Raw genomic sequence first — 14,167 nt, forward strand, 5'->3', positions numbered from 1 at the left:
ATAAAGATTATTACAAAGACTAGAATGATAGGTGTAAGCCTTTTGAAATTTTATATAAAATTTAACATAAAATAAAATTTCAACCTTTTTCATGAAAAGGGGTAGGGGTATGCCTAAAATAACTAAAAATGAGGTAGTGAGGAAGGATTTAATAACCGTTAATCTAATAGAGGAAAACGGTTTTGATTGGATGAATTGGCCGAAAAGGATTCATGTAGCCGACCCCACCTAGTGGGACTAAAGGATTGTTGTTGTTGTTGTCCTTGTATCAACCTTTTATGTCTAAATTAGTTGCATTTGCATCAAAACTAGATTTGACCAATTAATGAATTTCATTTATATTAATTGAAGGCATTTAATATTGTTCTTGTGTTAGAGATACTGACACCGCATACATATCATTAATGTATTTATTTACAATAATTTATTTCTAAATCTTGTACTAATATCTCTGTTAACAATTTTTACAATTTCACTTAATATTCCAATTTTACTACTAAGTTCCATCATTTTTTAAAATTGACATTGAAACTTCCTCATTAAGCCTCAAAATTCTAGTTGAAAAGTGAACTTTAAACCTTGGCCTCATTGCAAAAAAGAAACACATGGAATTAGAAGCACGACAATTATTCAAGTGAGTTGTCAACATCTGAATTTCCATAAGGCAATAAGCAGAATGATTGGGAATTACAAACATGGACATATACCTGACTTATCAAAAGCCAACCCTTCTTGCATTTGAGGTGCAAAGATTTTTTTCACAGGAGAAGGTGGTTGGACAAAGTTAATGCTACATGCCATGACCTACAGCAACCACACATTTAGAGTATAATTTGTAAAAATAATAAGCAAATCACCATGTGTTTGCGGATTTTGAGTGTGCATGTGGGAAAGAGCTAGAGAGGCACGCTTCAAAAATGGAAACTTTTCTATCACTTAAACGCAAAGATGTATTGCCATCAAAACATTGAAACTTAAGCTTCAAAATTCCAAAAAGAGCCTCGCGAACAGCAAGCAACATTATTGTGAACAGAACCCAAACTACAGTGCCACGCTACTGTGCCATAAATAGTATCACAACAATGATCTAAACAATACCCAGGCCTAAAATTAGATCAACTCCATGGAAAATTTGTCATCGTCAGCATGCTAAATCACTGCTCGGGGGTTGATAAATTCACCTCTTTTTGTTTTGGTTTGGTGACTACATGACTCTAACATAGTTGGAGAAAACTATGTTTAAAGCACACTAGAATTTGAATGCTTTCATTTCTTTGATTACATGTCTAGTGCTTGATGACGCTAAATTTGTTGCCAGTTCACAATCTTATTTTTTTCTTTTATTACGCCAGTTCACAATCTTAGCAGGATGTAGAATGGATGACAATGAAAAGTGTTTGTTAACCATGCTATTGAACTTGTCAAGGATCAAAAATAATGGTAAGAATGAAACTTTTAGGTATGCAGAAGGCATGCTAATGTGTCATTAAGGATATATACATACATATATATATATATATATATATATATAATAGAGTAAAAAATAGCATTAGGTTAGCAGAAAGAGGGTCTAGAAAAGAGAATTTCCAACCACAATAGGTGTACATCAAGGTTCTACTTTGAGACCTTATCTTTTCGCTTTAGTAATTAATGAACTGACTAGGAAAATTCAAAATGTATTCCATGATGTATGTTGTTTGTAGATGATATTGACTTGATTAATGAAAGTAAGAATCGAATAGAATCTAAGTTAGAACTATGGAAAGCAACATCAGAGTTTAAAGGCTTTAGGATAAGTAGAAATAAGACAGAATATATGAAATGTAATTTCAACCAGGTAAGGAGGAATATTGGTGATAAGAAAAACTCGATCGTCAAGAAATAAATAGCACCAGTAGATTTCGATACCTTGGATCTATTATGCAAGCGAAAGGAGAAATTGAAGACGATGTAATATATAGAGGTATAGAAGGTTAGGTAAAATGGAGGAGACCTTTGGTGAGCTGTTTGATCATAGAATACCCCTAAAATTAAAAGTAAAGTTCTTAGGACAACTATAAGACGAACCATGCTTTATGGATCAAAATGTTGGGCAACTAAAAAACAACATATCCAAAAAGTGAAAGTCGCTGAAATGCAGATGCTAATGTGGATGAGTGGTATAACATTAAAAGAAAAATTAAGAAACAAACATATTCACAATAATCTAGGCATAGCACCGGTACAAGATAAGATAACAAAAGGGGCAGCTTGGATGGTTTGGGCATTTGAAACGCAAGCAAAAGTGTACCAATAAGGAGGGAGCTAGTCATTGTTACTAGTAATAGAAAGGGTAGGGATAAACCAAAAATAACATGGAATTAGATAGTGAAGAAGGATTTGATAGCTATTAACCTGGCCGAGAAAAATACCCTCAATCGTGTGCATTGGCAGTAAAGGATTCATGTAGTCAATCCCACCTAGTGGGACTGTGCTTTCAAGCTTTGAATCATGAATTATTATGGACAACTTGTTAACTTTAACCTCTCGAAATTTTAAGTGGTCAACAAACTATCTCTTAGAGTTATCCCCTCTTCATTCCCACACTAAAATCCTAGTGGGTAAAGGTATTACTATCCATTTTTGGAAAGATCTTTGGCTGGGGAATGCAGTTTTGTCCACCTCTTTTCCATGTCTTTTTCGCTTTATCTCAGGACAGGATGATTCCGTTTCTTCTTTTGTTGTTGATCGAGGTGGTTTGTTTCCTTCTTGGGATTTCCACTTTCCCAGATCATTAAACGATAGGGAGATGGTAGAGTTATCCCCTTTGCTAGTCTTGTTAATAACTATCGTTTTTCTTTAGGGGAGGATAGATGGTCTTGGTCTTTGGATCCTTCGAGGGTTTACTCTTGAAATTTTTTGTGATTTTCTGAATAGGTCCAATTTACCTTTTCCACTCTATATATCCATTCAAAAGCCAAAGTCCCCTTTAAAATTAAGGTTTTTATCCAGTTGGTTGTGCTTGATAGAATTAATACCAATAACTTGCTGCAGGTTAGGAGACCTTTGAAAGCTATATCTCCAGAATTTGTGTTCTTTGTTTTAATTGTTCAGAATCTGCATTGCAGCTGTTCATTCATTGTGATTATGCTTGGAGGGTATGGAATACACTATTTGGAATTTTAGACGAATGTTGGGTGAGTTCAGGGGCAATGAAGGACTTTATGGCTGTTTCTTTTGCTGGTTTTGGCAGGAAAAAGGAAAGGGCAGTGCTCTTGAAATATAAATTTTTTGCAATCTTTTGGGGGCTGTGGATGGATCGTAATTTGCATATTTTTCTAGGGAAGAAATCGTCTCCTTTGCTGGTTTGGGAAGAGATAAATTATTTGGCTTCTCTTTGGCATGTGGGGTAGGGACATTTTAAGGGGGTGAGCTTTTCTGATTTTCAGCACAATTGGAGTTATGCATTGGAGTTGTGTTTGTTCGTGTTGGTTTTTCTCTCTTGTTTTTTAGTTTTCAATTTATTTCTGTGTGTTTTTATCTGGATTTTACAGACCACGTTAAGGAGATAATTTATTCTCATATTCTTATTTTATTAATGAAATTCTTCTTGTACTATAAAAAAATCACATAAAAGCACAAACATTTACTCAAAAGATAAGCTGTATGAAGCAATGCCTAGAGGCTACCTGCCTTCAAATTTATGTTTAATCCGAATACCTAGCAATTAAAGAATGTAAATATATCTTACAAATTTAATTTCAAAACAGTAAAAGAAAAAACTTCTAAAATATGATTTATTTCTCTGCCACGTAAAAGATGACTCATTTATCTTCAATTAAATTGAGTTTAATTTGTAACTATATGATGTTAAATATGATGTATATAGTTTATATTTTTTTTTCCTCTCCTTGATATAAAATAAAATCTAGAGTGAGAATTTCTTATTCTGTTTCAAGTTGTAAAAGCTTGAAATGTTTGTAGAAGTACAAATTAGTGTAACAAATTGTTAAAAGGAATTCAAAACCAATCTGGTGATATAACAGCCTGTAGCTGATGGTAACAGACCATAACTGTAATTAAAGGCATGGTAGCAGACCATATCAATTGATGCAGATAAGAATCAAGACACTAGTTACAGGATATTGTCCTGTGCAATGCTATGTGACAAGTGATATATCCGCTAATTATTATAACCATGCTCCCAAAATGTGAAAACATCATGATGTCAGAACCAATTCTGATAAAGAAAGTTTCGGAATTTTGATTCCAATTACAGTTCCAAAAAAATAAAAAATTGGAGAATGAATGAAATTAGGACTAGAAATTTGAGGACTCAGATCTGGTTTGGCAAAAATTTATTAGAATAGCAAATATAACAAGGCATATATCCATTAGCATCACACTAACAGGTTCTAGGAATCATTTCCAGGGATAAGAAACCCTCAACAGTCAACACAGCCTACGTTTAGGAACTGATTTGCAGCAATGTAATTGAAGATACTAAAAAGGCTTCCATATGACCGTGGTGGATTAACCCAACAAAAATTACCCGCTGCCATCAAAATAAAATTTATCTTTTTTTTATATGACCTTCCTAAATAAACGCTAACAATAATTAATCTAGACCGTCAAAATAAGATATATCTTCTTTATATTAAAAGGAATTCATTAAATAGAAAATGAACAGAGTGCGTAAGTTGGAGAACAAGAACCACTCCCACTGAAGAAGAGGGGGGGGGGGGGGGGGGGAGGTGGGATGGACTGCAAAAGAGATCCCCCCAATGCCTTTGTGAATCAGTTAAAGAAACACCCCAGAACAAACCAGAAGCTGAAGCTCAAAGGCAAGCAAGAAAAACCACTATCCAACAAGAAGGTGTAAATGATTCTTGAAGGGTCTAGCATTCCTTACATTCCAAAAAATTCAAAAGATACAAAAGCAAGCACAGCACCCCAGCACTTTAGCTCTCTTAACCTTGCCAAAAACCCCCAATACTCAGGATATTCCACTCTTTAAAAGTATAGTATGATTGATTTACCTTCATCTCACCACAAAAAATCTTCAAAAGCTTTTTCAGCCACCTTACAATGAATAAATGCTTGCTGATTTGTCTCATTTGAACTAAGCAAATAACAAAAATATCTGGACCTACAGTTTTAGTAGGCTTTGTCACCTATAAATCATTAGTACAAATTCTATCAAGAATCAAAGTCCGAATGAACACCTCAATCTTGAAGAGAACCTTAGCTTTCCAAAAAAGTTTCTCCAAAGCCCCGGGGGGGGGGGTGTGGTGGGTGGGAGGACTACCACTGCTGCTGCTCCTGCAAATACACGCCAGACAAGCAGTTTCGTCACAAGTAAGGAATATTTCTTCATCAAAAGCTTCACTGGAACTCCTTGCTGTCAGAACCACCATCAAAGCTCTCAACAACTCATCCTCAAAGCCCTTCATCTCAAATCCTTTCTGTTATCACAAAACCCTCATTGCACAGCCATTTTGATCAAACACCCAATGCCCCTTTTTCCCCATTGCAGCCACTCCTCATGTTGTAATGAAGTTACAGTGACCAGAGACATGAGATATTGGCTGCTGCCTTGAGAGATATTGAACTGCAACAAGGAATACTGAAGATAAAGTGAATTTGAATGTGAAATTTTTATAGCTAGTGTGAGATTGTGAGAAATGAATAGAACATAACATGCATTTGTACCACGAGAAATTGATTGTTGCTGGGAAATTTAGACTCTTGGTGCAAGATTTTGAAGAAATTAGAGTCACCACATTCGTACAGTGACCAAGTGACAGTTTACTATGACAGTAAGAATATTGACAAGCAATTGATCCTGCCATCATCAGTTCCATATTTTCTTATCATGCTAGCATCCATTCTAGATTGGTGCACGAAATGCTGTGGATTCCTGAGAAATTACAGAAACGCTGACCTAGAGTTGAAACCATGCTTTTAGGCACATTGTAAGGTTACATGGACCTCGCTATTTGCTTTACTCCATCGAAAATTAATTTATCTTTCTTAGCAAATTTTTATGTTTGCAAATTTGCAATAGGTCCATACTTCTGTGTGTTCCCATTCTTGGGCTCATAAATTTTTTTTAAAAATCATTGCCTTGCACCTTCAGTCGAATCTTTTCTTTTTTTTCTTTTTTTTTTAATTTCTCCCATTATCATTGCATATTCAACCAGCAGTTTAAAAACGAAAGCAGTAAGGTGAGGGGGTTTGGCATTTTACCCGTCTCAAGGCAAGGCATAAGCCTTTTGGGAAATCAAATTTTAATTTAGAAACATATTTAAATATTATATACACTATAAATATCATTAATTTTATTACATAATTAAAGTAAACATGTTTTTAAACTTTACCCCAAAAAAATGTTGATCCTATCTCCCACTCAAGTCTCCACCCACTCCTTTCCTGGTTTAAAAAAAAAATGTTGACTCTCCCTCCCTCCCTCACCAAAGTGAGAGAAGTCACCTGCAAAGAGAGAGTTGCAAGAAAGAGGTCGCTACTTGGTCAACGATCTGAAGTGATGTGAAAGATCTGAAGGAGTTTGCAAGCAAGGGAGAGATAACAGCTGGACAGCAGAGCAGCTCATCCCAATGGAGGAGCTTGCCTGAGAAAGACAAATGGCAGAGTAGAGGGTTCTCTGCCAAAGATTGTCAAAGCAGGTCTTAAAATTTCAAATTTTGAAGCTCCAAAAGAAAGGAAATTTCGAAGGAGATTTCGATTTCGATTTCGATTTGAAAAAATAACAGAAATTAGTAGCAAAACATGGAATTCTCTGTGAAACTTTAGAAGTGGTTAACAAACATAATAATATAAGTTTTAGGACTAATATATTACAAATTAAATACATCTATGTTTTGTATGAGGTGAAAAAGTTGTAAAATGGTAGTATGTGTATCAAACATATTTGTAAGATAATGTACAATAAACATATTCAGTTAATACAAATAAAATTCATACATCATTTAAATATTATTTATTATACAAATAATGATAATTTAGACATGAATGGTTAAATAAAATGTTACAGTAAGTTTATTTTTTCATATAATTTCTAAAGCACTTGTAATAATCTTTTTTTTGGATAAAATAAACAAAATAAATTAAGAGAGAAATTTCACTTCACTCCTAAATCTCTAATTTGAATTCTAATGAAATTTCATTGTATAGTTAAAATTTCGATAAGTTTCACTAAAATTTCAAGATTTCGATAAATTGCGAATGATTCGTTGAGATTTCGACGGAAATCAACTGCCATTTCGATTTCAAGGGTAAATCGTAAATTTCGATGGAAATTTCACCAATTTTGTGGAAATTTAAGACCATGGTCAAAGGGAAGGTGAGGGTCTGAGTTCGTTGGAGGGATGCATGAGTGCTTATGCATATTCAGTGCTATTATGTTTTTTTTTTGGTTGTTCTTAAAATGTTTTTTATATTATTAAAATAAGGTAAATGTTGGTCCCAAAAGGTGCAGGCATTTCATTTTGAGGCATAAAAATCGTGCCTTTTCATCTGATGCATATGCCTCAACCTGAAAGGCGTATCCATTTTAGGATTTATGCCTTTTAAATATGCCTCAGTGCGTTTTAGCCCCAAAAAACCTCAAGGCATGCATCAGGAACGCCTTTACAAACACTATACTCAACCATTCAAAGGAAAAAACAGGTTATCAAGTAGTTGGGAATTCTCAACAAGAGAATGAACCTAGGCACACCATTGGTTCTAATGGTTGCGCAAAACCTCACTATTTTTAGATTGGTTAGCCAATTTTGAGAGCTATTTTGATTGTTATAGATTTTCTGGCTGCCAATGCATCCAATTTTCAAAATCAAGACTCTCATTGTATTGGCAAAAGATTGAAGGGGACATAGGGTATTTAGGAGACCCTTTATTACCACTTAGTTTAAAATGAAATAGCTTTTAAAAGATATACATTTCGTCAGTTCTCATTGGATACAATGGGCAGACCAATTATTAAACTTAAACAATTGTCTTCTAGTGTGTGAATATTTTGTAAGTTAAACGATCTTTTGTTTGGGTGTGATATTGATAAGAGCACAAAGTTTGTCACCGTGTTCAAAAAAGGTTAAGACAGGAAATTAAGACCCAAATTCCCTTGCGAAAAACCAAAGATTCCTATAGCTTCGTCTCAGGTTATCACGTGGCTTTGGAAGCTGAAAATTTCTCCGAATTTCCAATCACAAGAACAACTCTCATGTTACAGAGTTGCATCAACCTAGAGTAAGTTTTAAGGGTCAAAAGGTTGCCATGGCCTTCTTCAAAATGTTCAGGACAAGACCCAGCTTTTGAAGATAAGTACACCATTGCTTTCACTCCTTACATGAATAATTGCATAATTGAGTATCACAATCACATTAATGATTTGCATGTTCTTTTTTAGTTAGTAAATGACAATATATTTGATCAAGAGAAAGAAGTTGCAAACTCGGGAGACAAGAAGTCCACCTGTAAAATATTTAAAAAAAAACAAACAAACAAAAAAAACAGAATAGAAAAAAAAGAAAAGAAAAAAAATAAAGCAAAAAAGAAAAAGAGAATAATCAAAATGAACAATTAACCAAGGAAACCACTTTCAAACCCTTCAAATTGTAAATCACCAAGCACTTCAAATTTGCTAGCTCCCTTTGACTCTTCTTCACTTTGAATTTACCCCCAGCAAGCACACTTCCTTTCCTTCAGCAGCACTCATTCCCAGATCCAATTCATCCAATATCTCTTGGGCTTCTAAATCCTTCCTAGAAATCACCACCTATGGTGTAGGTAAAAGACCATCATTACAGCATTTTGTACTCCAACCCCTCATCATGAAAAAATTGAAACCCCTCCTATCCTTCCAATGGTGCTGAATGAAAATATGAAAGGTCCCCAAATTCATCACAAGATTCAGAAACATAACCATATTGTTCCTGAATCTCATCCAACAGCAAGCCCCCATACACTCAAAACTCACTAATGTCATCACTATATTTATCTGAAAAATCTCCCCATCTCTTTACCCCTTTTTCTTTGCTAGTTCCATTGCTTCCTACATCCTTCATCTTAGCAAGTGCATCTTCCACAATACTCAAATAGTCTGCAGAATCACTTCTTAAAATCTTTGACCTTATCTCACCAGAATACTCTCTCTTCACATCATACACTTTCCTCATTTCTGCACCCATAAGAGCAGCCTTCCGACGAGCATACACCTTTGGGCCCTTAGATTTTTCAGATTTAAAACCTAAAGAATCAGATTTTGTGCTCAAACCAGCTTCTTCTTTTTTTATTTTTTTTCCATTGCTCCTGGATATACCAACTTCTAACCCTTCTGCAAAACCAAAATCAACAACTGATCTGACATTTCTAAAAATATCATCATTTTCTTCCTGAACAGTTCTCGAAACCAAGCTAAAACCTTCCTGATAACACACTGAATGTTTATCCGCTCTATATTGTTCTCGTATAATGGGAGAGAGGCCTTGGACTTCATTAACAACTTATCTGACTGCTCCCGTTTCCCTTTTCTGGCTTCTGTGAATTTTGGCCAGGGGAATGGACCTGATCACTAATGGGATCAGATATGAGATGAGCCTGATCACCCATACCCTCACAATGGGCTATTTTAAAAGCAAGACCCAACCGAAAATCCCTGTTGAGAATAACCCTCTTTACAACTCATAGAAAGGCCCAAAGAATTATCATTTAAACCTTGGCCCGTAAATATTCGCCATCCATTACCTTTTACACCTCCAGGAATAAGAACCAAAGAGTTCTTCTCTTTCTCCTTCAGCCCTAGGTCCAAAAACTTCCCCACCCCCGTCCACCTAATATCCAACCAACATAGTTACTTCCCTTATCAGTGTTTTTGGATCCCCTATCGAACCAAACGAAGGTGGATAAGCCATCGGCAACCCAAAAAGCTACCTCCTTTGAGAGTTTAACATACCAATTTCAAGAGACGTTGTTTTCAAACACACACAAAAAAGGGGTCTCCCCCTCCTCCAAACTCAGATCGAAGGATTTACCTTCGATCTACACCAAATGCCTTAATATTTACTATTCATGTGGCCATGATAGGTTTTGAGTGGGAATGAGAGTCGTTTCGCAAGATACAGAGAGACCCATTTTATGGTTTTGGTATTATCAAGTAATGAAAACAGTCTCTGATGGTAGCGAGGGTTCTGGTATTGTTGCGGGAAATGAAACTTCACAAAACTGTCAAAATATATATCGAAATAAGAATGACTTGCATGTTGTTAGTGCATAATTGTGAAACCTTTCGATGGACATAAATCATGAGCCTTATCAAGATGAGTTCTTAGACTTTCATTTAGAAAACCTAGATACATTTATGTTCCTTCTAGGCTAGGCAGCGACCAAGGATTGTTCTCAAACTTGGTCATTACTACTTGCAATAAGAAGTCATAATGAGTTGTCAACTTCAATGACTGAAATGAATGACTCAATTTTTGAACTACAATTGTGCACTCTTGACTCAAGGAATGAATCAAATCGGTTGCGCCAAAATTTAGTGATGATTCCTTATTATTAATCCCATTAAGATGATTTCTTTTCCCTCCATTGAATATTTGCTCTCAATACCTACTTCATTTCCTCTGCATGTTCTTTAACTAAATTTGCCAAAACTTTTCTTATTATCTTGAATATGGGCTAAAGGGGTATTTGGCAAAATTAAACATTAAGCACTGAATGCTAAACTAGAATATGAATTTTGTGAACCGATTTAGAACTTGATTGAACCCCTTAAAAATAAAAAGTATAATTTGTTTGGTAAATTCTAAACATCTGAATATGTATTTTAAAAAAATTAAAAATCATGAAAAATACAAGAACATAAATCAGGTTTATCAAATCTTACACTAATGAAAATTACCTATGCAAGAAATTGAAAAAAAATAAATAAAATCTCCCCAAATTTCAGATTTATCAAATCAATCTTGAGTTTGCACCAAATCTGGCGCATCCACCACGTTTCATGGTTTCCAGCTGTCTTCAAATCTGAAGCTTCAAGCTCACGGCAGAGGCCATGATGGAGGCCATGGGGGTAACATAATGGGAAGAGGTGGTGAAGCTGGTGGTAGGCGCATGATGGTAGGCAGTAGCGAAGGCCATTATGGGATGCAAGGGTGGGAGTATGGTGGGAGGTGGTGTCAGAGGATCTGGTAGGAGTGTCATGGGAGGCTCCAAATATGGTGGTTGCTGTAGTGAGAGGCTCCATATCATGGTGGGTTGACAATCTACCACAGATCTGGTGGGAGAGTGGTGGTCAGAGGTGATTTTGAGAGGGGAGGCAATGGTGAGAGCGTGGCCATGGAAGAAACAAGAGGACGAGAGAGATAAAAAGAGGGACGGAGAGGGTAGAGGAAATAAACTATTGCTGAATGAGGCTCAGCAATAGATCTACAGCTGACTAAATCAGCACCCTTATGAGACAATTCAATGAGCTTTCCAAACAGCACCTAGTTGACCTAATGTCGATAGAATAAGAGATCAGTCCAATTAAGAGCTATTCAGTGCAAACAAATAGCCCCCAAATGTATATTTTTACTTCATTTGCCATTAGATTTGGAATTTGGATTTTACATTAAATTCTATTTTGAGGAATTGCCACTTTATCAAAGGACATTCAGGCCTTCTATGTTTGCAGGTGACTTCACTAGATTAGTTGGAGCTTCTCCAGATCAAGCTTTTACATTGTTGTCATTGGCATTGTCACAATATATGGATGATTTGGACCTTTCGAGTGATGAATCTCTAGTTAGAGGATCTCTTTGTTACTCACCTAAGGTGCTTGACGATGCCATACACTTAATGTCAATTCTTCATTTTGCTTGGTTGAACTGTTGGAGTTATTACCACTACATTTCAAATCAAGGTTGAATTTTCTCTAACCAAATGGAGTTTGATTGAATACCACTTATGGATACTTTTAAGTCATTTCCACCCTGCTATTTACAAATTTGGGAGTTTTGGGGGGGGGGGGGGGGGAGTGGAATTTGACATTTTAGGAATTATAGTTTATTTAGGATTGCTTAGATATTAGTTATTTTGGTGTTTTATCATGATATTAAACTACTTTGGGGTTATTTTATAATTTCTTATTCCTTTGAGATTGTTTTGTGATTTTTTTATTATTTTATATTTGGGGTTTCTAATTTGCATAAAAATATAGGTGAACGTAGGTAAGAAATGGAACTTGGATTATTAATGGAATTTGGCCTACTCTTTTATCTCTATGTCAATTCTCTATCACTATCTTTATGCAGTTGCTTCTCTCCCCCTCTCCCTTATGCCAAAATTAGCAGTGAGCATTGGTTTACCTCAAATCAAAGCAAGAACCTTGGGTCGCTCTGGTCTTAAAAAATGCTGGTTCTGTTTATGATTTATAATTTTTGACAAAATGGCAATTCGATTCCAATTGTCGTTTGGGACATGTAAAAAAAACAAATCAGGTTTTTTTGCTGCCGTAATTTGTGAGTTTTCTTTGTGAATTTGTTCATTTCAGCAAGACAATATCAAGGTGAATTGAAGATAGTTTTTGAAAAAATGGGAGTAAGGCTTGAGAGAAATTGTGTTAAAGGGTGTTAGTGATATATAGTGGCAGCATATACACACACAAATTCAGTGACAAGATGACAAATTATAGGAAAAATGAATGCCATTTGCGATACTTTGGGCACAATTTCAAGCTTTTCAACACCTTTCTCAATTGCGGAGAAAAGGTTTGCAAAATCATCATTTGATGGAAGATGTCCAACGAATGTGGTTTTCATAAATGGAGTCATCCGTAAGCAATTTTTCCAGAACCCCATCCAAAGCCTCATGACATATCTTGGATTAACAACACAACCTAACATGTTTATGAAAGACGTTTGATCCCTATCCAAATGGATGCTTACTTTGATAATGTTTGGTGTGCTATCATACCTATGAAGATTGGCCATGTACTCCTTCTCCTCGGTTAGATAAATTGGGTGTAACTCAAGGATATGGGAACACATATGTCTTCCACTACAATGGAAAGAAAATCATTTTGAAGCCTGCTCTACCAACCAACCACGACAAAGAATCTGGATTTAGTGATCATGTCAAAGTTACTCAAATTGAAAATACTACAAGCAAGGCAATGGAAGTGTTTGAAGACATCCAAAGTCCTTCAATCATTCCTATTGTAGAGTTCATTAATGCTAATTCTCAAGTCAAGTCTTATAGTGCTGCCAATGGAACGTGGTTTCTAGCCTCATTCAAGCATTGGCTTTCAAAGAGTCCAAGTTTGCTTCTCCCTTTTGATCCTCCAACGTTTCAAAATTCAAGGCCAAATTTTTTTTAACCAGGGAGAGTTGATATAGGACAAGAAGCAAGACATTAGGTAGATCCTTGATGGAGAATAATTAAGAAGAGTAGGGTTAAGGAATTGTTGGGTTAAGTTAGTAGTTTATTATGTGTGTTTAGTATTAATTAGAATACGACTGTGTATTTGGGGGTTGTTTGTAATATTTGTGTAAAGTAAGGGTATGTTTGTAATGTAATGTAGTTTTAGGGGTTTATGTGTAATTTCATGCAAAGAGGCTTTCTTATAAATAGTGTGTGGAAGCGCCATGTTGTAGGCAGTTCTTGATGAATTTGAATTGGCTGTGAACGTGATTTCCCCCTTGGTATCTCTCTCTCCTCCCTTCCCTTTCCTTCTTCTTTTCTAATTTCTCCATGGCTGCAAAACCTTGATGCTGCCCCTGCATCACACCCTCTATTCCATTTGATCCACCTTTTGCCAAAACTCTTTCTAGCCATAATCTTGTCCAAGAAGCTCCAGCTCACCCTATCATAAGCTTTCTCAAAATCCAGTTTCAACACACGACCCCTCTTATTCCTACAAATAGCATCTTCAACCACCTCATTATCTATCAAGGCAGCATCTGGGATCTGTATGTTACCTATAAAAGCACTTTGGCTAAGAGAGATAATGCCCCTCAGAACAATAGCCAACCTCTAAGTTTGGATAGTAAAAGAAGGTATATTATATAAAGAAAGAGAAATTACAACAAAAGAGAACAAGAAGTCTACCCTGTGAAAATGAAATAAAACAAAATGAAAAAAAGATAGTCAAAAATAATAAAGATAAAAATTAATAATTAACAAGGAACCC

General features: G+C 35.6%; 1 protein-coding gene across 1 annotated transcript in view; it reads right to left on the minus strand.

Moving 5' to 3' along the window:
• LOC131165793 (protein OSB2, chloroplastic-like) overlaps positions 1-14,167 on the minus strand; it is a 49,119-nt gene that overhangs the window by 20,214 nt on the left and 14,738 nt on the right. The window contains exon 3 of the mRNA XM_058123868.1: positions 708-804. Coding sequence (XP_057979851.1) covers positions 708-804 — 97 coding nt within the window. The remainder of the gene's footprint in view (positions 1-707; positions 805-14,167) is intronic.

This window comes from Malania oleifera, chromosome 10 (genome assembly GCF_029873635.1).
Source record: "Malania oleifera isolate guangnan ecotype guangnan chromosome 10, ASM2987363v1, whole genome shotgun sequence".
Classification (NCBI taxonomy): Eukaryota; Viridiplantae; Streptophyta; class Magnoliopsida; order Santalales; family Ximeniaceae; genus Malania; species Malania oleifera.